The 25,213-nt window shown below is 31.2% G+C and overlaps 2 protein-coding genes across 10 annotated transcripts; both read left to right on the forward strand.

The window, feature by feature from the left end:
* The first annotated feature begins 1,108 nt into the window (after positions 1 to 1,108).
* Positions 1,109 to 12,216, forward strand: LOC117214936 (RNA-binding protein squid). Of its 8 annotated transcripts, none has more exons than XM_033461305.1 (10): positions 1,111 to 1,393; positions 4,631 to 4,666; positions 4,941 to 4,981; positions 5,181 to 5,308; positions 5,484 to 5,630; positions 5,712 to 5,843; positions 5,960 to 6,227; positions 8,829 to 8,900; positions 10,672 to 10,787; positions 10,986 to 11,107. In XM_033461305.1, the coding sequence occupies exons 1-9, from the start codon at positions 1,269 to 1,271 to the stop codon at positions 10,737 to 10,739; spliced, it is 1,017 nt and encodes a 338-aa protein (XP_033317196.1). In that variant the 5' UTR covers positions 1,111 to 1,268; the 3' UTR covers positions 10,740 to 10,787; positions 10,986 to 11,107. The 8 variants fall into 8 exon arrangements, with proteins under 8 accessions (XP_033317195.1, XP_033317194.1, XP_033317199.1 ...); XM_033461307.1 differs by having other exon boundaries at positions 5,960 to 6,185; XM_033461304.1 differs by lacking the exon at positions 10,672 to 10,787 and having other exon boundaries at positions 1,109 to 1,393; positions 5,960 to 6,185; positions 10,986 to 12,216.
* Positions 12,217 to 15,464: 3,248 nt separating this feature from the next.
* Positions 15,465 to 23,380, forward strand: LOC117214938 (ras GTPase-activating protein-binding protein 2). Of its 2 annotated transcripts, none has more exons than XM_033461313.1 (9): positions 15,465 to 15,714; positions 16,675 to 16,861; positions 16,975 to 17,155; positions 17,295 to 17,669; positions 17,744 to 18,196; positions 18,319 to 18,505; positions 18,621 to 18,880; positions 18,957 to 19,119; positions 19,332 to 23,380. In XM_033461313.1, exons 2-9 carry the CDS (start codon positions 16,764 to 16,766, stop codon positions 19,478 to 19,480), a joined length of 1,866 nt encoding a protein of 621 aa, XP_033317204.1. In that variant the 5' UTR covers positions 15,465 to 15,714; positions 16,675 to 16,763; the 3' UTR covers positions 19,481 to 23,380. The 2 variants fall into 2 exon arrangements, with proteins under 2 accessions (XP_033317204.1, XP_033317205.1); XM_033461314.1 differs by having other exon boundaries at positions 16,747 to 16,861.
* The last annotated feature ends 1,833 nt before the right edge of the window (positions 23,381 to 25,213 follow it).

A 25,213-nucleotide genomic window follows, 5' to 3' on the forward strand; every position in this document is an offset into this window, starting at 1 on the left:
GTATTACTCAGTATTTCCCACGAATCTTATTGGCTCCTCGTTTTCGCTCCATTCCCCACGCAAAGCTAAAATTTTCGTATGCGTGCCATTGTATTCACTATTTCCCCTTAACATCACTGAAATACTCGGCAACATCGATTGGTGTAACAGGACCGTAACAACGCTATGAAATAATGTATATGCATTATCTTTTTGAAACTAATTTTTCATGATTTCGGATACTTATACTTATCTATAATAAGTATTAACTTATTATAAATATTTAGCTATGTCACTACGCCACGCCAGAAAAAATTACTGAAAATTCTCAATGCGAGAATTGATTGCAAATATCAATAAATAAAAAAAATAATTTCGAATATAGAATAAAATATTTTTTATTTCGTAGTTATATACTTATCTATAGTAAATATTAACTTATTATAAATAATTAGCCATGTCACTGCGCTACGCCAGAAAAAATTACTGAAAATTCTCAATGCGAGAATTGATTGCAAATATCAATAAATAAAAAAAAAATGATTTCGGATATAGAATAAAATATTTTTTATTTCGTAGTTATATACTTATCTATAGTAAGTATTAACTTATTATAAATAATTAGCCATGTCACTGCGCCACGCCAGAAAAAATTACTGAAAATTCTCAATGCGAGAATTGATTGTAAATTTTAATAAAGAAAAAAAAAATTTCATAGTTGATGTAAAATTTAGTTCTACCCATGCAAGTAAAATAGAGGATCAGTTTGCTGAACAAGATATATTAATACTCATAATATTATCTTTGATAATATCATCTATTACTTATAACTTTTCGAATTTTATTTGATTTTATTTTGTTCTATCGAAATTTGAAAAACCAGATACTAAAGATTAAGGGTCGTAAACAATGCTACAGAAAAAATATTAATTCTCTTTTCTTGACTGCTATGCATATATAATTATAGCACGCTGAAAGTAACGCGATATTTTTGGAAAGTGCAAACTAACGTGGCATTGGGAGTTCTAGGTACAATACTGTGTGATGAAACCTGATTGGCTGAGAGAGCCGTAAGGGGGGAAGTAAAAGAGATTCCATGATGCTTTGCGCGGAATCTCCTGAGTCAAAAGGAGCGCAAGTCGTACCTCTTCCTTCTCCATTTGGCGGTCGATCAGTACGGACGTGAGAGTGTTGTTAGCTCGTGTAGTGTATTTAATTATTTGTTAAAGCGCGATTTATAATTGTGTTTTAAGTGTTTTATTAAAATAAAAAAAAAAGTAGATTAAATAATGGCCGATCAGGAGAACAAGGACTTCAGCGAAGATATTGCCGATCAAAACTTCGAGCAGAACGGCGAAGCAGAGAACGGCGGCGGGGACGCCGCAGAAAATGGCCAAGAATCACAGGAGGACAGGTAACCCTTTTCGTCTTAAATTTCGATCTTGCAATTAAATCAATCGTTGTTCTACGAAACTATCGACTTCGATTCATTTGGTACTTTGAACGCGCGGGAATATGTAGTAAAGCTTCCAAACGAGAGTTGCTTTGTGCGATACGATTGTCGCGATGACAAAATGGCGGATGCGCGAGATCCCGAAAATCGTAATCCGTTCCCATCGATTCTAAAGCGAGCGTTCCTAGTATTGCAGTTAACTTCTTTTGTATTGCTGCAGTATAAAGAAATCCTAGGTATCAATCTTTTTTTTCGAAAAGAAACAACAAATAAGAAAAGGAAGTGAGTCGGTCAAATTAAAAGGAATGCCGGCCGCAAGTTTAGAAAGGGCGCGCCCACGCATTGTTGTAAAGTAAACTCATAGAAAAATCAATTTTTTATATCAAGTCAAGGAATTCCATACATAGATTTGATACACTTTGCTTGGGCTCGCTTTCTTCAATTTTTTGTTACCATTACATATCGTATCACGTCCTCGTGTTTTTCACACACAACACGCATTTATGCGTCAAACCAAAACACTAAATAATATACATATTACGTAAATATGAGTATGTAGATTATTCAGGGAGGGTAATGCGCAATAATTATTGGTTATTTAGTATTGTCGTGATATTTAGAAATATTAATAGATTATAAGGATTTTTGGTGGCTGGTGGGCACAGCACCTTGCCTTTCCCCCTTTTCAGCGTAACGAGATCTCAAGCTGGACGATTTGCTCATCGACGAGTTTAGATGTCAATGTTGATGTACGGACACAGTCTATGTAAATATTTTATAATATCGCATTGTACGTTCGTTCTTATTCTCTTACTATTATCACAGCATTTTTAGTTCTATACCTAAGGGATTCGACTTTTTTTTCTTTGTATCCCTACAGCTTTGGATTGTCACAAACTCTTACATAGTTTGGGGTATGTTTTTGCAAAATGGGTAAGCTACTTTAGATTGTAACTTGTAGAACTACTTCAATTGATATCGGGAAAGAAGATGTAACCTTCAAATTTAGTAAAATATATATGAATTTTCAAATTCTCATGTTACAAAGGGTTGTATAAATGTTGAGTACAAAATATAAAATCATTATATATATAAGGTACGAAGAATTTGGAGGTATGCTTCCTCTCACCCATAATGAAAGTACAAATGTGTGTTGAGGGACGTGATATCTATACATAAGGTAACAAAAATAAATAACTGAAAACTGGCATTTCCTTGTTTATTATATCAATTTAATATACAAGTAAAAATAAAAACAAAATTAAGTATTGCATGTTCTTTATTGCAAAATTATGATAAGGTAACTATATACATATAAGAATTATAAATATTGTAACTTTATATGTGCTGTTGTTGCGAGGTATACGTTTATCTGTTTAAAATTTTGTAATTTTTTGTAAACTCCTTATTTCTGCTCTCCTTCCTAGTTAATTCTATTCTAGTTTTGTAATTGATAAAGACAAGTTGTGATTTCATCAATGATAAAAATTTCTACATATTACACAAATAATAATTGTAATATTTTTATAGAGCATAAACTTTGAAATGCATTTTTGGCCAGCTGAGTCTTCCTCATTGATTCATTGCAGCAGAATTCTGGTTAGTCAATTCTTCATGATTGACAATATGTACGCTTACCTGGGATCTGTGAACTGAACCGTGAAGCCTTATGATTGACTTCTGAGTCTGAATTATTGTGAGAAGTCTACGTCAAGTTCAAGTCCGTCATGTTTCGTCACAACACAAGCACTGGAAGTCGAGTCAATTACGTCAGATCAATAAGTCTCGCACAGACATACACTTGCCTGCTGGGTCACGCGTAGAGTAATTTCTGATCAGATGTCAATGCTGTTTGGGCGTGATCAAAGCACAGAGTCACTAGGGCCAAAGCGAAAAACTCCGATAGGTCGGAATGCCATTAACCCAGTTTATGTGGCTTGATCTGCAGGTGGCAAACGACCCAGTGCGATTATGGCGGGCGGCTCGCAACCGGCTAACCGTGACCCGACCAACAACTGATTACCGGCGAGTGACTGGTGCCTACGGTATTTATCACCAGCCCTAGATGATATATGAAAAGATCAATCTAAGTACAGACAACTATCATCACACTGCGAGAAAAGTGAAAAATATTGCAGCTTGTTATATTTGTATATGAAAAGGCTGAAAAGTATATCAGGACTTGAAATATAATATTTTGCTGATGAATAAAGAAAGAGAGAGAAATACTATACATATATAAATATACTATAAATAAACATAAAATATTGTGTGCATATATAGATATTTAAAAAGTATCAAGAAGTGACCATCATTAACTTGTAATGTGGAAACAATTTTTTTAGCTTTTTAATAGAGTTGCAGTCTATCTACCATATGTCAATTCTTTGGGCCAATCAGCAGTCAGAGTTCAACTTGGAAAAGTTAAATCTTATTTCCTTTAGGAGCAGCTGTATGTCAACTGGAGTTATAACTATTGTTCGAGTTCACATGAACATCGTGAAAAGTACTTTGCTCTCTCAATGCGTTAATTTTTACATATCTACTTTTTTCCAAGTTTTTTCCTTTAATTTTTGTTGATAAACACATCTATCTGAAGTTCAAATCAAGGTCTATGTGGTGTGCAAAGCAGTCTTCTGATGGTTGTTTCATATAATCCTATGTTTCTTACTAAGGATAAACGCACAATTTTCATATAAGATTGTATTAGTGAGTTAATTTATTCTAGGTATTTTTGTGTCCATATTAATACCATAACTATGAAATTAAGATAATTTTAGTTTTGCAAAATTATTTATTCTTCCAAATTTTAAAGTAGACATTAATGTAGGTCACTTAATCAATTGTAGATTACATTTATACATGAGTATATATTTATATTTATATACATAAGAAGCATTTAATAAATTGCATACATTACCTGTTAAATAAAATTCCTTACCAAAATGTCTTTAAAAGTTTATCCAGTGCCCTTTTTCCAAATGATATACTACTATTGCATTTCTTATATATTGTCAATATTAAATTTTAATATTTTAACGTTTGTTCTAATTTTTCCAGGGGTCAAGTCAAACTCCTTTTTCAAATATAAATGGAAATAATTTGTAACAAAACTTAAATTTTTGCTTCAACCTTAGTCCTAAAAATTTATATAAATTTCAAGATCGTTATAATAACATACATTACATTGCTTTGCAGGTCAACCGGAGGTAATCAGGATTCTTTAAATGATAGGTACATTCTTTTTTCATTATTATTTCTTTACTTTCTAATTTGCATATGAAAATGAAAATAAACGTTTCTCAAACAGTTTTTGCATTGTAATAGTTTTAAATACATTGTAAGATGTATAAATTAAAATATGTTGTTATTAGCATTAAATTATTTATAAATGAATAGTTATGCAATTACGAAATTTTGAAAAATTTCAAGAATTGATATTTTATTTTATTTTCATGAAAAAATTATTTAATTTAATTCAAATCTTATTTTATTTTTATTTTTACAGGAAATTATTTGTGGGTGGCTTAAGCTGGGAGACTACAGACAGTGAGTATTATTTTTCATTTTAAGAATTATAGTCCTTTACAAGCTATTTACAAACTATGATGTTACTTACTTAGGACACCTTCAGATGACAAGTCATATGAGACTAGATTTAATACTGAGTTTTTATGTTATAAATGTAGTAGTATAAATAATTAAAGAATTCAATACCTAACATTTTTAAATAAACATTAATTTACAGAGGAATTAAGGGATCATTTTGGTACATATGGAGACATTGAAAGTATCAATGTCAAAACAGATCCTAATACCGGACGGTCGCGTGGATTTGCCTTCATCGTTTTTGCTAAAGCCGAATCATTAGATAAGGTAAAATTAATGAAACCAATAGTTACACATTAAAGTAAAACTGATATGATGATAAATTTATCCAGTTCTGCTACTGACATTATTTGATGTAATTCCAATTGCTGAAAATAAGTTATTAGAACTAATCATGCAAATTCTAAATAATGAGTCTTCATGAAGATTATTTATGTTTCAGATCATGGCAGCCGGCGATCATATAATTAATAATAAGAAAGTTGATCCTAAGAAAGCAAAGGCTAGACATGGCAAAGTCTTTGTTGGTGGTCTTTCAACAGAATTGTCAGATGATGATATCAAGCATTTCTTTTCTCAATTTGGAACAGTAAGTATCTTAGTTTTCTGATTTGTCACTATAAACGTTTATGCCCATTAGAAAAAAATACGATGAAATTAAATGTTATAGATTGTTGAGGTAGAAATGCCATTTGACAAGACAAAGAACCAGAGGAAAGGTTTCTGCTTTATTACATTCGAATCTGAACAAGTAGTAAACGAATTGCTGAAAACTCCTAAGCAAACAATTAATGGTAAAGAGGTACGTTTTATACTAATTTTATACCAGGTTTTATACCAATAAATAAAATAATTAATTTTAGAAAAAATGTTATACATATTGACGATCCTACTAATGCATTTCAATATATTAAATAGGTCGATGTGAAGAAAGCAACACCTAAACCTGATGGTATGGGGGGAATGCGTGGTGGCGCTGGTGGTCGAGGCGGCCGTGGTGGTAGAGGAGGTAGAGGTCGCGGTTTTGGCGGTCAAGGTGGCTGGGGTCAAGGCGGATACGGAGGTGGATATGGCGGCGGTTACGGTCAAGGCGGTTATGGCGGTGGCTATGATGGATACGGAGGAGGCTACGATTATTACGGCGGTGGGTACGGCGGCTATGGTGGTTACGACTACAGTGGATACGGTAATTTTATTGATTATTACTAAAAGAACTTACACGCGCTTATCGCTGTGTAGGATTATATTGAAGAATTTAATTTCTCTTTTTTATAATAATCAATAGCAGATAATTCTCTACTGCTATCGTCCCAATGTATTCGGTAAACAAACGTAATATTAAAATTATTGTCGTTGCTACATTTGTTGTCTTAGCTTCTTTCTTCATGCATTTGATTTATTTTTTGCTGTAACTTATATAAATCTATGGTAAAATTTCAACTCATTAAAGTTTTTAAAATTCAATAATGTTATGTATATATTGAAATAACTGAGATTCTAGACATTCAACAAATCATTCGATATAACAAATATTAGCACAGTTTTTTTTACCGGAAATTAGAAAGTTATTTAATTTATAGAATGCAAAATATATTTCCTGTTAAACAAGTTAAAAAGTTCAGCACAATATTTGTTTTAGAATTGATTAGTATTAACAGTAAATAATTGAGTTTCTGTGAAGTAACTTAATAAATATTGATTAATAATATTAGCAAATATAAGTTTAAATAAATTAATAAATTCTAGAGTTCATCATAGTATTATTAAAAATGATAGTTTATATTCAAAGTAAATGTTTTAAGCCATATACATATGGGACGAATTTTGAAAATAACAGTCATGTCGAGAAGGTTTTCAAAATTACCTGACACGAAGTTTTAATTACCCATACCTCCTATAAAATTTTGCTTTATGTAAAATCTTATAGAAAATTTTTATTTATATTACATAAATTTAAATCATTTGCCTCAACATAATATAATACTAACTTAGTACTATATGACTAAGTTATATTTTGAAATGATATAAAATTGATGTGATATATTACATTTATGGCTAATGTTGAAAATTGAGCGCTGGTTTGCAGGCAGATCAGCGATATCTTGACTTTAAAATTATTTACATTAAACTTATTTTTACTGATTGTTTACGAATATTATTGAAAATATCTATTGAGTGTTGATATTTCTAAATTAAAATTAAATACGGAACTAAGAAAGTAAACCAGCAGCTCAGATACGTAGGAAGTACATTCGGATTATGTTTTTTTACCTCTAAGTATGTATAATACGTATTTTCCCTTTTTTTGGCTACGAAAGAAAATTTTATTGCGCATGAATAAAGAAAGCATAATCCGAAAAGTAAATCCCTACTTCCAGAGGGTTGGCTGTTTTTGAGCTGTGATCAACTAACTTATTGATTTTAACAACTTCCTAAGTTAAACTTTTTAATGCCTTATTAATATTTGACTTATATATACATATATATACACACATACATATGAACCACATTAAACGCAGAAAAGCAGGATATCATATAATATGTAACAGTGAATGTGTGAAGATGATTAAGAATTACTATAGTTCAATGTGGTATTTTAAAAAAAGTTAATTTCTTTACGTATATTTAATTGGTAAATAGTGTACAAACATTTCGATTAACTTCTTTTGTTCTAACAACATAAATATTATAATAGATCATTTCACTCAGTAAATGTACATAAGAGTACTAATTTCATACGTTCACTGATTGATGTCTGTGAATTCGTGGAATAAATTAATTTTTTTACATTTCTTATCTTTACTATAAGTTCTGCAGACTCGCTGACTTCAAAACACACGCAGTCACTGTAACATAGTTATATGTGAACTTGAAATGTGTGGAGAACATTAAAGCAAAACTATACAGGATAATGTCGTATGATATGGAATATTAAACCTCCAATCCTTGCTTTCAAGTCCTGCCACGTTTCCTAATATGCATGCTTTCACATATTTCCACATTTCACATAACCACTTCATTCATGAAAAAACTAACACACTCCTCAACAATAATGAATTATCGATACTTGAAATCATTGTGTTTGATCTATTTTATTAATTACGTTACATTGTTTTTAGCATGACTTTTAGTTCATTTATGAGAGAAAACGAACAAAATCATTTGAAACGGAGAAACATTTTTTACACTATAAACCAATTTATAAAATTATTTCCTATTGCATACGCCAAATAAGAGTAAATGTTGAGAAACACAATAGCAAGTCCACATTGAATTTATATTTATCTATTTGCGTGTTCGACCCTGCACACACTTTTTTCCTGGGACTGTGGCAAATAATTAAATTATTACACTAAACTTTCTTGTCATAAAGAAATTTAAGTGCATGCCACTTCGTGTTAACGGTAAATAAAATCAATTGTAATCTTTTTTGATACATGAGTTTATGAACAGCCTCTGCACTTATATTACTATTAGATGTGCAAACAATGAACCCTTTGGAAGATAAAATTATCTTTTAATATTATTAAATAGTATTTTTTAAAAAATTCATATAATATATATAAATATTAATTTAATATAACATTTAAAATTATATTTTCGAGAATATTTAATTTTAAAGCTTAAATTTACTAAGATCATACAAATTTACATAATTGTGTTACACACATACTTGTGTACCGGCGATAATTTTTATTGGTATCATAGATTATACTATACACAATTGCCGGTCCATGTTAATACTGACCCCATTTGTCTCTTATACCGTGTGTTCCATGAAACGCAGACGGCTATGGCTATGGCGGTGGTAGTTACGATGGTGGCTACAGTGGTGGGCGCGGTGGTGCACGCGGTAAAGGTACGCATTAGCGTTCCTTCTCTATTGTTTTGTATTTTCCCAAACGTGCCCTACTTTGTTAGCAGAAATCCACTTTCTACGTTCACATTCATTTCATCAATTATTTTTCATCACCATTATTTTACCTCCTATGTTTGTTTATGTTTATCCTTCATTATTTCCCTTTATTTTCTCTAAGTATGTGTGTACATGTACGTGTGAGCATATGAAATTGATATTTTATTATTTTTATAGTTACAATACTAATGAAAATAATGAATTTTCAGCAATTACTGATATATATTATTAAATCCATAAATATTTACTATTGTGTAACCTAAATGTAAATACTCCATTCCTGCCACATATCTTCAGAAATAGCTTTTTCTCTGTTTCTCAATATTTATAATATATATGCACTTGTCTTATTTTCTTTAACCACTTTTAAAAGATAATGTTTAAAGATATATTATCATACATTTTCATATATACTTTATTGTACAAGTATCGTACTTATTTAAGGATAATTCAAATTATAAATTCATGAAGAAGTGTATCATTTTATTGAATAGAAATTAATTAAATACGAAAAATTTATTGTAAATTAATTAAAATTCTTGGTTTACACATATACTAAGAACAAACTAGGAAGGACATTGATATATCATAGTTTTAAGAAGAAAGAAAATAATGTGTTAATATATATGTAGTCCATACTTTATTTGAATTAACACAAACTATGTAATTGTAATATACAAGAAATTTTATTTAGAAAATCGTACAATTTCATAAATTCATAAATCTTAATGTGTGAATGCTAAAATATTTTGGTATTATTAGTAATAAAATTTTGGTTAAAGAAAGTGTTGAGAGACAAAGTTTCTCTCTGCATATATTGAGATAGTTTCATAATTTTTAAGAGTATATATAATTTATCATTCTGAGTAATCTATATATATTTCTAATATACTAATAAGATTTTCCAAGTGATTGTGTTATTTCGAATTACTCATAGTCTAAAATGTCATTACACCATTCGTATATATGTATGTGTGTGTGAAATTTATATATCTGAAAGATATATGTAAGATATATAGAAGATATATTTTTGATAATAAGTGAAATATATATCTTACATATAAAAGCATGTCATATCTCATGCGTACAATATGGTGCATATTAAAGTTCAAAGAAAAATGAATAATTGAAATTTTTCATGCTGGTATTAAATTCATTTTCATCTTTATTTCATTTTTCATATCCTTAACCTTAAACATTTCTGGTTATTTGATAAAAACAACAAACTGTTATTATGACATTAATGATATATCTATAAATTATATTTTGGTAATAGTATATAAGAACTATTAATATAAGTATAAAGTAAAGTCTTAGTGAAGTAATTGTAAATTATTTAAGTAATTTGAAATTTGTTTAAGTATGTACACAGTATCGCAATATGAAAATTTTAGTATTTCAGCATATGCAGATCCCAGAAATGTGTAAGGAGAAAAGGAGAGTATGAATCAGAACGCAGCCTTGCAGCTTACTACCTTAGCCTGTAGCCTCTATGTAGATTCTTCGTAGTTTTATATCCATTACGTTAGTCTTTACTTTATATATTGTTTCGTACCTTATTCTGTTATTAATAGAAGTGTGCGTGCGGTAATTTCTACAAATGAACCGTTTTGTGGTCAATAATTTGTAATTTCTTCAAAAAACGGCGGGAGGAAGAAAGCGGGGGTATATATCCAAGTTGCTGGACTAACGTACATCGTGGATATTGTTTCAGGAGGCTCAGGCTACGGCGGAAAGCAGAGGGGAGGTGGTCGTCAGAACCAAAGGCACCAACCCTATTAATGGAAATCATTCATTGCGACCGCAATGCAATTCGCATTGTAACCGCTGGTGAGTCATCATAGCTTCCTGACATCTATAAGTTCAGTCTCAACAACCTTTCTCTTCCTTTTCCAATGTCATTTATGTTTAATGTTACCAAAATGGTTTCATGTGGTTACATAGTAAAAATATTTAAAAAGATGTAATATAAATATTATACACAAACAATACAATGCAATACATTTGAATATTTATTCTTCTTTTCAGGTTTCCTGTCCATCCACAAATCTCATAACTCGTTAAATCATCATTCCATTAAACCACGCCACTTTCAGCAAGATTTTCAACAACGCAGACTACTGCCGCAAAATAAAATGAATCATCAGGAATCACGACAAAAACTGTAATAGCTTCACATTTTGCGTCTAGCAATACATCTGTATTATCAAGACAACAAAAGCAAACATATATACATATATATATTATATATATATACATATAGGTACACAATGCTTTCTTCCATCTCTCGTTTACCCTTTTGTACAAAGTAAAAAATACTTCATATTTTACATTGGTCCTCTATCTCATTTCATCTTATTTATCATTAATTTTTTTACCGTTAGTATACGTTACGTTATTCAGAGTAAGGCAATGTCACATCGCAATACGTTTGCAAATTATTAATATTCTGTTAATACACATATGGAATGGTATGAATGCTGGCGTAATAATTATTCCAAACGTATAGACAAGATGCCTTACAATGAAATATTGTAACGTAATATTTTTGTGCAAATGGGAAAGCAGAAGATGATAGGAAATAATTTAAATACAGATATATTAGGAAGAATCAAGTTTCTCATCCATCGCTTGGGACTGCTGAGAAGTACCTATGTCCCTATTTTTAACAATAAGATTATTATAATTTGTTTATAAACTAAACTTAATAAGAAGAAACCCACTATAGAAAAGTAAGCAGGCAATGTACTTTTTACACGGCTATGATAAGACAAAAATGAAAAGTACCGAATTGTTTATAATGATTGTGTGAGGTATGAAATGAGGTAAAAAGATTATTGCTTCCTTATTGGTAAGAAAAATAGGATAAAATAAATTGATTTTGTGTACATAATATATACCGCGTATGTTTGTATTTGTGTTAACCGATCCTAATAATTTAATTTTTGGAAAACAGTATGTACACAATACTTCTTTAAAATATAGTGATAAACATCTATACATTAGATTTAAATAAGACTGACACAAAGATTTAGTGAATTTGTATTACAAACAATATTTTGCTGATTCTACCACAGTACGTGCATCGAGCTCTAGATATTCTTTCAGTTTTTACTCTACACTCAAGAACAACACATACATACATTATATTTATATACCGATAGTTTCATTCTAGGCAAAAAACATCGTAATAAGATTTTTAAACTAAAAGAAAATATTGTATTTTTCTCAAATTCAACACTGTTCTATGTCACAAAAGTATTACATTAAAAAAAATTAGACAAAAAATAATGTTGCCTTTTTTTAATTTCACAGTTAAAGCGAAATGTACAAAACGCAATCTTAACAATATTAAACGTTTTAAGTAAATAGTATTGTATAAAGTCCTATTGTCTGACATTATACTATAGAAAATAAGCTATATTTAATCTAAATTTTTCACTAATTAAAAGAGTATACATTTTAAGTTATTAAATTTTATGTATAGTTTTCCATGTATCATATTCAGTAAAAAATTTTTTCTTGTTAATTTGTATTAAAATTGTAAAAAAGAATTTCTATCTTGATGTATATATAAAATGGGGAATTTGATACTTTCGTTCTGTGTTGCGAAATATTTTGGTTGTTAAGACAAATCAAAGAATTTTTGAACAACTTTCATGTCAGGTAAAATTTTATAAAATTTAATTGGAACTATAAATATACATAAAATAATATCATGAAATTTATTTGTAGAAAGGCATGAAGAATTAGATTAAATGTAATATCGCATAGATGTTCATCATAGTTTTTCACAGAACAATTAAATTTCTTTTATTTATTTATAAAAATTCTTTGGTATGTAAATTTTATGAAAGCTTTTCATTTGTGTACTTTATATAATTAAATATATTATGTATTCTATGCTTTGTTTTATTACTACTAAACCTTAAAAATTAACAATTATTTTATTTCGAACGTTAAAAGATATAATACAACAAAATTATTAAAAGCATGAATTTAAAAACTGCAAGTGTTTCGTAAATATTGGGAACTCTTGTTTTCATAAAGTTTGATGTAGGTATTGCCCAGTGTTACATGTTGTGTTTGTGTGTGTGTATACATATATATATATACAATATTATATATATAATATTATATATATACAATATACATATATAAAGTATTTCACACTTGTAGCACATTTAAGAAAACGTCTCATATCATCGTTTCTGATTTAATAATATTGTTTTGCAGTAAAAATAATTATCAAATAATTTGGTTCTAAAATGTACTTGATTGATTAGCGATTCCCAATTATTTGTATTGTAGTACTGAGATTGCATTTATCATTGTCAATTATTAATTATATTTATAGAATACCAAATTATAGTTATAGAATACCAGAGTTATATGATATGGATAAAAGCTACAGTATATATATTCATCACATTATAAAAAGTATAATCGGTTAATAGTTATTCTTTGGCGATCTTCCATAAGTTATAATTTTTAAATGTTTTATCTGCAGTGAACGTACAATAAAATGAAACTACATTTGTCGATATCTAAAAATAATTACAATAGTATTTCCAGCCGTTCTATCGTAGCATTACAATAGCATTAAACATATGTACTGTAATAAAAAAAATTACATACTATGTCATGAATGTAGGAATTAAAAGGACGGAGTACAAATCTATTAAGCTTAAACTTGTGTCCGGAAAGGGGTAACGAAATACTACGCATGTGGCGGTGATTGGTCGATAACAGATGAATTTTGTTATTTGGTTGAATTTGTTATTTGTTTTGTTATATGAATTTGTGTGTTGTTAGGAACATAAATGAAGACGTATGTATAATATTAATGCAAAAATATGTATTGAAACAAAAATATATGTAGTGCAAATTTGTAAAAATTATATATAAACGAATTTATGTATATGTTCTTTACTATTGTATCCACCCTTCTTTACTACCCTATTTTGACATAATTTTAATTTATATTTCTATATAATTGTATGTAATTTTCAATACATTATTTTCATCATTGTATATTTCAGGATATTTCACAATCCTAAAAGAAGTTACTAAGTGATTAGCATTTACCACGTCTTTAGCAATGTTTAGCGTATTTCAATTAATTTTTAGAAACAAATTGTACATATAAAATTTCCTTTACAGTTTTAATTTCAAACCTGCTTTATTTTTATACATCTCTTTTCTTTACACCACTGATTTTTCTGCTGTCAGCAGAATGATCATAAATCTCCTATTTCAGATAAAAACAATAGAAAAAAATATATCTTATCTACCATTTATTTATTAATGTACAGTTTCTAGTATGCCATTATCCTTTTGCAAATAACATACAATGTCTGTCTAATAAGTAGTTTAACTTATTATCCATGTTTAGAGCAAGACTTTGAGTAAATGAAATATCTTTTTTGTGATATGTTTGTGCTTGAAGATAAATGTACTGCATGCAAAATGTTACATTCCAAAAGAGAAGAGTTTGTCCAGATTACAAAGTCATACTCTACAAATGTCAGAAGATAGAGAAATAGAAACAGTTGCCGATGAGTCCTAAAACATGTAGACTTGAAGTATATCTAACAATAAATAATATAAGTCATTTAAGATTTGTTAAAATAATGTCTCATGGACCAACAGAAAATTAAGCTTGCATCAAGAAAGATATTAACTTTTTAGATGATCTAGTCTGTAGTAGAATATTTACAATATGATTATCTGCATGTATATATACTAGTTTTGTATTATGTCTCTATAATTCTATGTAATTATTTATTGTCAAATAATGTGATTCCAATAATAACTAAATAAAAGTGTTATAAATAGATTTTCAAGAAAAAAAGACAAAAGTGATATTTTAATGAATTTTATTATGAAACGTTTTCTTATACCCATCTTTCATATGTGTGTATATTGATTTCCTATTTATTTGTAATATGTGAATGAAAGAACATTTTCATACTCGTTATAAAGAAAACATATGTATAAAAATTAATTAATTTATATTTAACACACTTAATATATAGTTTGATGCTCTATCATCAGATGGCAATAGAAGATAACTGTGTTTATTTATCATACATACAATGTAGGTAAAAGAAATAGTAAAAATTTAAAGCAATAAATTATAAGACTTATAAACTATATTATTATTAATATAATCATTTTATTCGTAATTTTAGTATTTTCAATATAACAAATAAACCTGTCATTTAATTGTATTGTTCTTGTCTATTCAAAATAATTCTAACTCTATAATGAATTATAATTCCAAAATAAGTCATTTAATAAATCACCCAATAACGTATAAGTTCCAGTAGAACGGAGCATATTATTGGACCAATAGCACGTTTATTTGTCTACAGAATTTTTCTATTTAATCTAAATTGTAATTGGCTGTTTTCATAGCAGAACTGAAATAGCCAATCAGCGACGTAGTATACGCAAGGAAATGCCCTTCTGGAATTTGTTCGATTGATGATGTAGTTCCTGTAAAACCCGCACAGCACGAGTAAGGTCTTGGCTTCTGTAAGAGAGTCGTTTATCTTTATACGACCGGTGTTTCTGTGCAGGTTCCGCTGCATGTGCTGACATCAAGGTGCTTGGAGGACTCATACATTGAACTGTTTTTATAATTAACATTATTGTGAACTGTTGTTGCTCGTAGAAACTTTCTGTTTTCGTCGCAGCATCTCGTTTTGCCGGGAAAGCAGTGAATTGTGTCACGCATAAGTGGTTCCATTGGGTGAGTGTACAACGCCATAAGATCGGCTTTGCCGATGTTCTTTCATCCGACTTCTCACAGAGAAGACCTCGGAACGAACCAGGAAGGCAAGCATGATACGAGACTGTGAAAAGTGTTCATGAATTAACGATATTTGTTGCTCGTAAATTATTGTTCAAATCATTGAACGTTTCGATACTCATGTTTTATGTTACTTATCGAAACATTTTGCTACAATTTTATATTGAGAGCTTAGCGTTACCATTTCTTAGATCAAGAAAAATCGCCATGCTTGCTCATGCAACCGGGCGGCCCCCTTGCCCTCGACCTCGCACTTCGCGCAGCACACGAGTTGAGAGATGATCTACAGTTTTTTGTTTTTAAGTAACTGCTTTGCAACAAAGATTCCTGTTATTTTTGTACTTACGCGAGCACATGTTCTATCAAGACTAGACTGTACGCGCGCCTGATTACAATTTAATGTACAAATTACTGAAATTACATGTTTTAACACTCATATATTTATGTTTTAGGATTATTGTATCAATCTTTATAAAAATACTATAGGTTCGATTGATGAATCAATTACTTCAGAAAAAATATTTTATTTATGACCATTTTTAATCCAAGCACATCGCTCTCATGTGATATCCATAGATAGCCACTTTGATTGATGTGCATATTTACAATTTTTATCTCATTATATTGTGTATTTGTTTCCAATATTTAGTTCCTATGTTTATTTTATGTTTATATATAAATGTGATAAGTTATTTAATATGTAAACATTAATGTAGTTTTAAGTATATTGTATACCTTTTACAATACATACATGATCAATTTAATCTGTTTTTCTTTGAACTACACATATATTTATATATTATTATACTTATATTGTGACAAAAAATAAATAGATATAATTTATGTATACAAACAGTATGATACATCTATAAACATTACAGGTATGTTTTTTTGTTACAGGCATCTAAGCTTCCAATTTTCATAATTACCACATAAAATTTCTGTTGCTATTTAAGCAAAGTATTATTTCAGACGTTAGGGATAAGAAAATGGTCATGGAGGCATCCCCTTCTCCGCAGAATGTCGGTCGTGAATTTGTCCGACAATATTATACTTTACTTAATCAAGCTCCTGCACATCTTCATAGGTAATTGAAAGAAAGAGAGAAGAAATACCTCTTTAAATGTAAAAAAAAATGTTGAAAAAGCTACAGTGCAAAATTAAAATATTTTTGTATTATTATATTTAATATTATTGCAGATTCTATAATCAACATTCATCCTTCGTGCATGGAGGATTAGATTCCAATCGAGAATCGACTCCTGCAATTGGTCAAAAGCAAATACATCAAAAAATTCAACAACTAAATTTCCGAGACTGTCATGCTAAAATAAGCCAAGTTGATTCACAGCTCACTCTTGAAAATGGTGTTGTCGTGCAAGTAAGTGACACTATTAACAGAGATTATAAAAAATCTTTTTATATCCATTTAAGGTATTAATTAGTACCTAATACTAAAAATTATGAGACTAATACATACTAAATTTATTTATATTAATTGAATTATATATGAATTATAGGTATCAGGAGAACTATCTAATGCTGGACAACCAATGCGTCGTTTTACACAAACATTTGTGTTAGCCATACAAGCACCAAAAACATATTATGTACATAATGATATATTTCGTTACCAAGATTTGATCTTTCCTGATGAAGAAGAAACAGATGTGGGTGGTGTAGAAGGAGGTGTAGGTGAGCCTGGAGAGAGGGAAGGGGAGGAGGGAGTGCGTTCTGAACCAGAGGAAGATGAACATCAAAATCGTGGACAGCAGCTTTCAACAGCAGCTACATCTACTGAACCTCAAGTTCAACCTCCGCTTATTCCCGCACAACAACCCGTGCTTCAACAACAGCAACAAATATACTATGCACCACCACCGCAACAGACTCATGTTAGTTTTATCCTAAAATATAATTATTTAAATAATATTGTATACTATATTGTGCATTATATATGTTATTTCAGGTACATCCTGTAATGCAACAGGTATTAAATGGTTCGGTTCATGAAGAAGCACCATTAATTAATCAACAACCACCACCACCACCACAACAACAACAACAACAGCAGCAGCAGCAGCAACAACAACAACCACCTCCACCACCAGCACAGCAGCATCAATATATAACAGAACCTACGTCACAAACACAATTTGTACAAGAAACGGAACTGGATCCTGCAGCCGAACAACAACAACAACAAACAGAAAATGAGCCGCAAGCTCAATCAAATGAGAGTCGTGAACAACCTGAGGCTGAAACGTTTACCGCTTCTGTACAAGAATCCGAACCAGAACATCAAGTGGCAAATACAAGTGTGACTAGTAGCGGGCCGAAAACATACGCTAATCTTGTGAAATCATTCCCCAGTACTACTGGCGCTACTAGTCCTCAAGCTCCCAAATTGTCTATGTCACCGGTACGTATTTTATAATTGTAATAGTTATTTTTAACGATTAAGATTTTGCTTATTGTGTAATTTATACAAATCAGATGTCGACAAAGTATAGATATAAACTACTTTGTAACATCTGTTCTCAGCCTCCAATGACGAACTTGCGTTTAGACGATAGATCGCCACTACATCCAACTAGTAGTGGACCTGCACTGTCTATAACAACTAGTGTTTCTACGCCTCAACAACAGACTCATAGAGTTAGTAACCAACAGCCACAACAGCAACAACATCAGCAACAGCGAGCTCCTAGAGGAGGAGCAGTACAACGAGGTAAATGTAGTTCATATTAGCATTGTTAAAAGTTATTTATTTTCTACGTGTTATTTACATTAGTCACACACATTACTATATTGTAAAATAAGTAAATAAGTAATGAATTCTTTAGATGGTGATCGTCGTGGTACAAGACAAAGTCAATATAGTGATGCCCACCAACTATTCCTTGGGAATTTACCGCACAATGCATCAGAAGATGATTTACGTCAAGTGTTTGAATCTTATGGTAGAGTAGTAGAGTTGCGTATACACAGTAAATCAAATGATAGATGCAAGGGGCCGCAGGGAAATAACACGGGAAAAGTGCCTAATTATGGATTCATCACTTTCGAAGACCAACAAGTCGTTAGCAAAGTGTTACAGAATTTGGTTAGTTTATACGTATGGATATAACATATACAAGATATAACGTACAAAAGGATTAATTTTTTATCGTTAATTTTAGCCGATTTATTATCCTGCTGAAAATGGACAAAAGCTAAATGTGGAAGAAAAGAAAGTTAAGCCGAGAACGATGGAAGGTAGCGGTGGTCGATTGAATTCTAATGATGGCAATATGAGAGCAATGGGAGGACAGCAGCAACAGCAGCAACAGCAACGAGGACCAGGTATGCACACGCATGTGATGTTTTTTATAATTACATTTAAAGGCTGTAAAAATGCATATATAAATTAGATAATTAGATGTTAAAGTAAAGAATAATAGCTCCATAATACCTTTTAAGATCCACGAAAAATATATTAAACGCTGCGATAATTGTATTGCAGTTAAAAAATAGTTATAAGTGTGACCACCATGTTATATTTCTTTGTTTTATAGGTGGACCCGGAGGTATGATGAGAGGTGGCCAACATGGTACAAGAGGTGGACGTGGAGGATTTTCACGAGGTGGTGATGGTGGAAGGGGAGGTGGTGGTATGCGGCAGTCTGGTAATCCTAACAATCTAAGTTATCAAAATCGCCGCTAATACTTCAAGCAACGTTGAAGAGGCACTCCCCAGTTTCTTTCTTCTTGAACAAGTCATCGGTATATAATTACCATCCTCATTTTTGAACACAAAATCCAGGACTATCTCGTATGCCACACAACGTGATTAAAGGCGCTATTCTTTTACGCTTAAACATCGCTTGCACCGTTTGTCAAGCAACAACTATAGATGACGCAGCTCAAACTGTATGGAATACGAACTCGAGTAGGATAATCGGATTATCGCATTTAAGCTAAGTTTATCGTATTCGTGGATAAGGAATAATGATTTAGTAAAATAATTCATTAAAGGTTCAACTTAGTTCGTTGAATATTTGATGAAATAAATACTACGAGTTCGTTCTTCATACATCGACGTCAGGCAATTTACAAGACTTTACGATGAAAACAGAACTGCATCCACTTGCATATGTACGTATAACAGAGCGACGCGTGATATCCTCTCCAGAAATATGGGTGTATTTTGTCTCCTGATACGTAGCCCACGTTTCTTAGAAATCAACATCCAAGAAACAAAATTGTTGCCAATTTTTGTGATAGAGTGACAGAAGAAAACTCGAACTAAGTTCTTTCGTGTTCTTCGTAGCACGTGTGCGATATATAAAAGCAAGTGACAGTGTTAGAAGTATACATCATACAGATCCTACACACATACAGATACATGTCGAACTAGGATTCGGTAACGTACCTTTTGTTTTCCTTTGGATGAATATCATGAAAGTTATACGTCGCTCTTTTAGTTTTCTTCGTTTGCCAATCGCATTAAGGAGACATAAGCGGTGCGAATTCCGCTGTCGTATAAGTAAGTCACGAGCCAAACTAAACGAAATTAAAACGAGAGGATACGAATCATTTTAACTATGGAATATCACCGTACACTTCATATGCTCTCGAGTTAATTTACTTGACTGCCGATGTAACGTTCCATCTACATGTAGAAAGTCGGCAATAATGTTTATAGGTGTAGTTGGTCGGTGTTGGTTAACGAGTAGAGAACTGCGGCTGTTCTGTGGTCGCATACAAAAAGACACAGTCGATTTTTTCACAAAACATGGCCAACTATCAATCGACCGGTATCGGTTGATAGTGGCGCAGTACCTTTAGACTGCAGCTGGTCTCGCCGTTTTCTAATTCATCCACGTGTCGCTTATGCTCTATTTTGTTCCAACCTGCTAATTTTTTGTTCAATTTCCTTTTTCTATTCCTCGCGTATCTTTTCCTATTAGCCTCTTGTCTTTTCTTCTTATGTTCGTCTTCGTCTCTTTCTTATTTTCTCTTTACTCCTTTTATCGGTCTTTTGTTTCTTGTCTTCTTTCATACAAAGTCATACAAAGAGGGCAATGCTATTTCAAAATTATAATTTCATAGTTGATACAACAAACTAATTGAGAATTATCTAACATCTGTTAGTTTGATAGTCTCTGGTGATCGCAGAACTCGCAGTGCGCTGCTAAAACAAAGAGACCTAGTACCGTTATAACAACACAAAATTTTAGCTTGACTTTGTGCAAAAACCTCGTAAGATTAACAATGTATATTGATGAAAGAATATTCCCCTGCTTACTAACGTAATTAGCGTTATTCTTGTAATTATTATACATACATAAATAGAAATTTTTCAAAGTTCGATCAAGAGTGATAAATGTTCGTACGAAGATTTTATAAACTTCTTTAACCTGACTCTTTTCTTCGATAATTAGATAATCCATATCAATAATTAGATCGAAAAGTAGGCATATGAATATTCATTTTCGAAGATTTTGTCAGCTCTCTGGCGCTAAGGCACACTTTTAAATGTTTTTCAATCTACACGTTATCTTACGAACGAATAGTTTTACCAGCATGAAGTAATAACAGCGATTTAGTGAAATTAGATGGTCGATCTAACTTATCCTTTATATGGAGAAGATAAATTCAGCACGTGCACTTATTCTATATCACCAGATGGAATTGAGGAATATTTTGATTCCTGTATCTTCATAAGTACCCTAATATGTAGATAGTATTTTCCTATCTGTATTTTCGACACGTGTCCGTATAAAGGTGCTAGGGCAGATAAAACAGAGGAGAGAAAGAGAGCGAGAGGATGAGAGAGAGAGAGCTAGAGCGAACGAGAGAGAATTGTGTTTATTAGAAAAAAAAGCATCAGAAATATTTTCGAATTTCTAGAAACAGTTTGCAAGATGAGTCCTGCGATTATTAGAGACAGGGCAATATATTTTTTCTGGCCTATTCGTCACGTGTTTTTTTTTTCCTTTTTTCAAACCAGGAGATATTGTTCTTTTGTTTCTGTAAATTGTGATCGTTCTAAAAATCATCGGATAATCAGAAGAAAATTATCAAGCCAACATTGAAACAATATAGAAGAATCGTAAGTGCAAAGTAAAAAGTAATACAATACTACCATCGTCGTGAAACAGTGGTAGCGCATATAGTAATTTATGTGCCATCTCGTACGTATACACCTCGCCCTAACCCAAGTGCACAGATGAAAATACAGGAGACGAACAGAAATTAAACTGTTTTTTAATAGTGCTGAGAAATACAGAGGTGATAACAATATGTTGATGGTGATAAATTAACTGAATGTTGAAATTTGCCAGAAATTACAAAGTGCACGGCGACTAAACCACAAAATGCTACAATATTAAGGCTGAAAACATGTGAGAAGTAATTATTTACTTTCTTATTGATCCATTAAATTGTTACGTAGTCTACATTAAACATCCGCAATAGTTTGTAATCGAATGCGTTACAATTGCTATGTCCGGGATATAGCAGAATCATCGGCGATCGACGTTCATTCTACTATCTCTACAAATTTTCCTGTAATGTATATGTAATCTTAGTTGCGTATAGCTTCACACGGTGGAATCATTTTTCTGTAACAAAATTCGATGTTTATGAAACGTTGCTTTTGTATTATGTCACGATGATGCTGCTTTGTCTCGGTCATGGATAAAGAGGTAATTTCGCGTAATCAGTTGGCCGCATTGTTCGTTACGTCGACAAATTAGAATATTTGCGAAGCATGCTCGTAATTGTCCACTCATCCGTAAAAGAATTTTATCATTAAAAAGGATCATTGTAAAATAGCGAATTGCTTGTTTCATTTGAAATCTGATATGCCTTTTATATCTACGTATGATGATATTTTCAATTGTACAAATAATAATATATAAAATTTTATATATCCAAACAATCACGCTATTAACTACGCATCGAATAAGTTGATTAATTTATTCCTTCTTAAATCATAGGGTTAAAATACAATAACGAATTTTTATGACTAAGTATTTTAACGAGCTTCTTCTCCAGCCTCGACGAGTAGAATGTAGCACTTTGATCTTTGCTCTTATTTCAATTTTCAATATGTATATACAGTCTTTAGGTAAGTTCATTTGTACCGTTCAGTATATATATATATATACATCAGTGTGCATCTCACGTATAAACGCATTGAAAACAAAGTGTTCAGAGGCCACGTGCACGCGAGATTACCTCTTTATACCTGAACGAAAGCTCTGCAAATTTTTAGTGTGAATGTTTTCGTTTTTAAGTGATTATTAATAATAATAATTAATAATAATAATAATAATAATAATTAATAAAAAAGATAAATATAATGAACGAAGAAAGGAATATGAAGAAACACAAATAATTATAACAATATAATAATTAGAGGATGGCGAATAAGTTGTGAATTTTTGTAGTATACATTTTTATTTCGGTCTATCAGGCCAGTTTGTGTGTACAACCATGGTCAACGTTACTACGACAAAAGGAAAGAAATAATGTTAAAGGAAAATGAAAAAAAAAACAAACATCAAATATATTGTAACTTTTTGCATTTAGTATAATATACCTACCTTACTACCAACTCCTGTTAGTATCGCTTTATTTATCGGAATATTTCACCATTTCTTTATCAACAAACTGTCCGAGCTGCACGCTTCAAGAACCGATTATCTGCGGTAATAACGTTTAATAAATATATAATAACGTTTAATAAAAATAATGTTATTATTTGCAATCGTTTACGATGGTAAATTAATTTATTTAAGTAAATTCCGAATATTTATTTGAACGTTGTTTATCCTCTTAATACTCAATTTCCATCAGTAACATTCGACTACTTATTGACTTTTTCTCAATGAAAAACGCAACAATCAGATCTAAAAGGGAAACTATTTCGACCTTTTCGTTTGCGGCGATACATTGGGGGACTTGCTTGAATGTAAATAATAAGGCAAACACGAATATTTTTAGAGCAACTGGAACAAACGCGTTATGATCAAAAGAACATTTCATGTACTTTTCAAAAACCAAATATTTTCTCGTCTAATTTTATCTCCGAAGCAGGATGAATTATTTGATCCTTCCTGTCGTAATTACTTCAAGTAAAAATTATATCTTCATTGAAATTGGAATTCGTACAAGATGTTGCGTTTCGTGCAAACAAATAAATACCTTTCCGAAAGTCCCACTACACTTTTTAATATATGTCGTAATATATATGTAAGTTTCACTACTTCAATTAAAGGGTTAAATTGATTTACTCTCGTTCCTATATGAACATTAGATACAGTAGACGTTTATTTGCGATCACTTGATACAGTTCCTCATGACCTGATTACTCGAACATCAAACAGCGGCGTAACGTAGTGCGAAGTATAAAAATATACACATGTAAAAATTAACGGACAAACAGTTTCATTTTATCGAAACTGCTGTAAAAACATCGCGACGATCCGACGAGCTATACTCGGCAGATTGATTTTACTTTTTAATTGCACGTAGGCGGATGAACTCTAATTCTATGAGATACGGAATATCGAGCGAGGCGTTACACTTTCTATGAATATTTTAAATTACAGCGGTTTTACGTCACACGCTAAATATTTTGCATTATAAAAAATTCACCAAATTATGAACATTTCGTGATGGTAGATTTTAAACAAGTTTAGTACGCGTGGTTACGTACACACGATTCGGCATGACGTTTATTGCAAGGTCTTTTTTTACTCTCTTTACAAAATTCATATTGTTAGGTGAATATCGAAATTATGGCTAACACGTTATTTTAGGACAAGTTATTTGACGAGCTATTTTATGACATATTAGTCGATATAGTCGATATTATCAGAAAAGTTTTGGTTATTGTGAAAGTGCATGTGTTAATGCCGGAGGACACTTGCTCGTGCCATTAAGCTTACTCTGTTGGCGTTTTGTTAAATCGTCGCAATTTCTAAATCGTTCGACACGGTTGAGCGACTCTATGATTATTTTATAATCTTTGCGATAGTCACTTGAATCGAGACGAATTTTTGCGGACAATTAGAGCACATCTACCGCTTAAATCTCTGCTTAACGTAACTGACACGATGCGATTTAGATAATTCCACGTATGTGTATGTCACAGAACAAACATGTGAATAGAACAAATAAGTGCGAAATACTCTTCACGGTCATACGAGTAACGAGTATAGTCGCTCAGAAAAGTAACTTTCACGTACATTTTTAGATTGCTTAAAAATTTCATTATTATAGTCGTAATAGTCGCCACCTGTTAACGATACGTTTCGAAGAGTTTCGTGCAGTACGTTCGCAACTGTAATGATATAGTTAAAAATTTCCTTATAAATAAGCGTTGGAATACTTTCGCGAGTCGTTGAACTAAACGTTACAAGATGTTCACCACACATATGATGCG

This window comes from Bombus bifarius, unplaced genomic scaffold (genome assembly GCF_011952205.1).
Source record: "Bombus bifarius isolate JDL3187 unplaced genomic scaffold, Bbif_JDL3187 scf7180000009275, whole genome shotgun sequence".
Lineage (NCBI taxonomy): Eukaryota > Metazoa > Arthropoda > Insecta > Hymenoptera > Apidae > Bombus > Bombus bifarius.

What these genes read in the sequence shown, in the direction of transcription:
- LOC117214936 (XM_033461303.1), top strand. Translation starts at nt 1,269, where the DNA reads ATGGCCGATCAGGAGAACAAGGACTTCAGCGAAGATATTGCCGATCAA. An exon ending in AAGCCGAATCATTAGATAAG is followed by an intron (nt 5,309 to 5,483) that starts GTAAAATTAATG and finishes TTTATGTTTCAG; the next exon opens with ATCATGGCAGCCGGCGATCA. An exon ending in CGGTGGTGCACGCGGTAAAG is followed by an intron (nt 8,901 to 10,985) that starts GTACGCATTAGC and finishes TCTTCTTTTCAG; the next exon opens with GTTTCCTGTCCATCCACAAA.
- LOC117214938 (XM_033461313.1), top strand. Translation starts at nt 16,764, where the DNA reads ATGGTCATGGAGGCATCCCCTTCTCCGCAGAATGTCGGTCGTGAATTT. An exon ending in AAAATGGTGTTGTCGTGCAA is followed by an intron (nt 17,156 to 17,294) that starts GTAAGTGACACT and finishes TATGAATTATAG; the next exon opens with GTATCAGGAGAACTATCTAA. An exon ending in CCAAATTGTCTATGTCACCG is followed by an intron (nt 18,197 to 18,318) that starts GTACGTATTTTA and finishes ATCTGTTCTCAG; the next exon opens with CCTCCAATGACGAACTTGCG.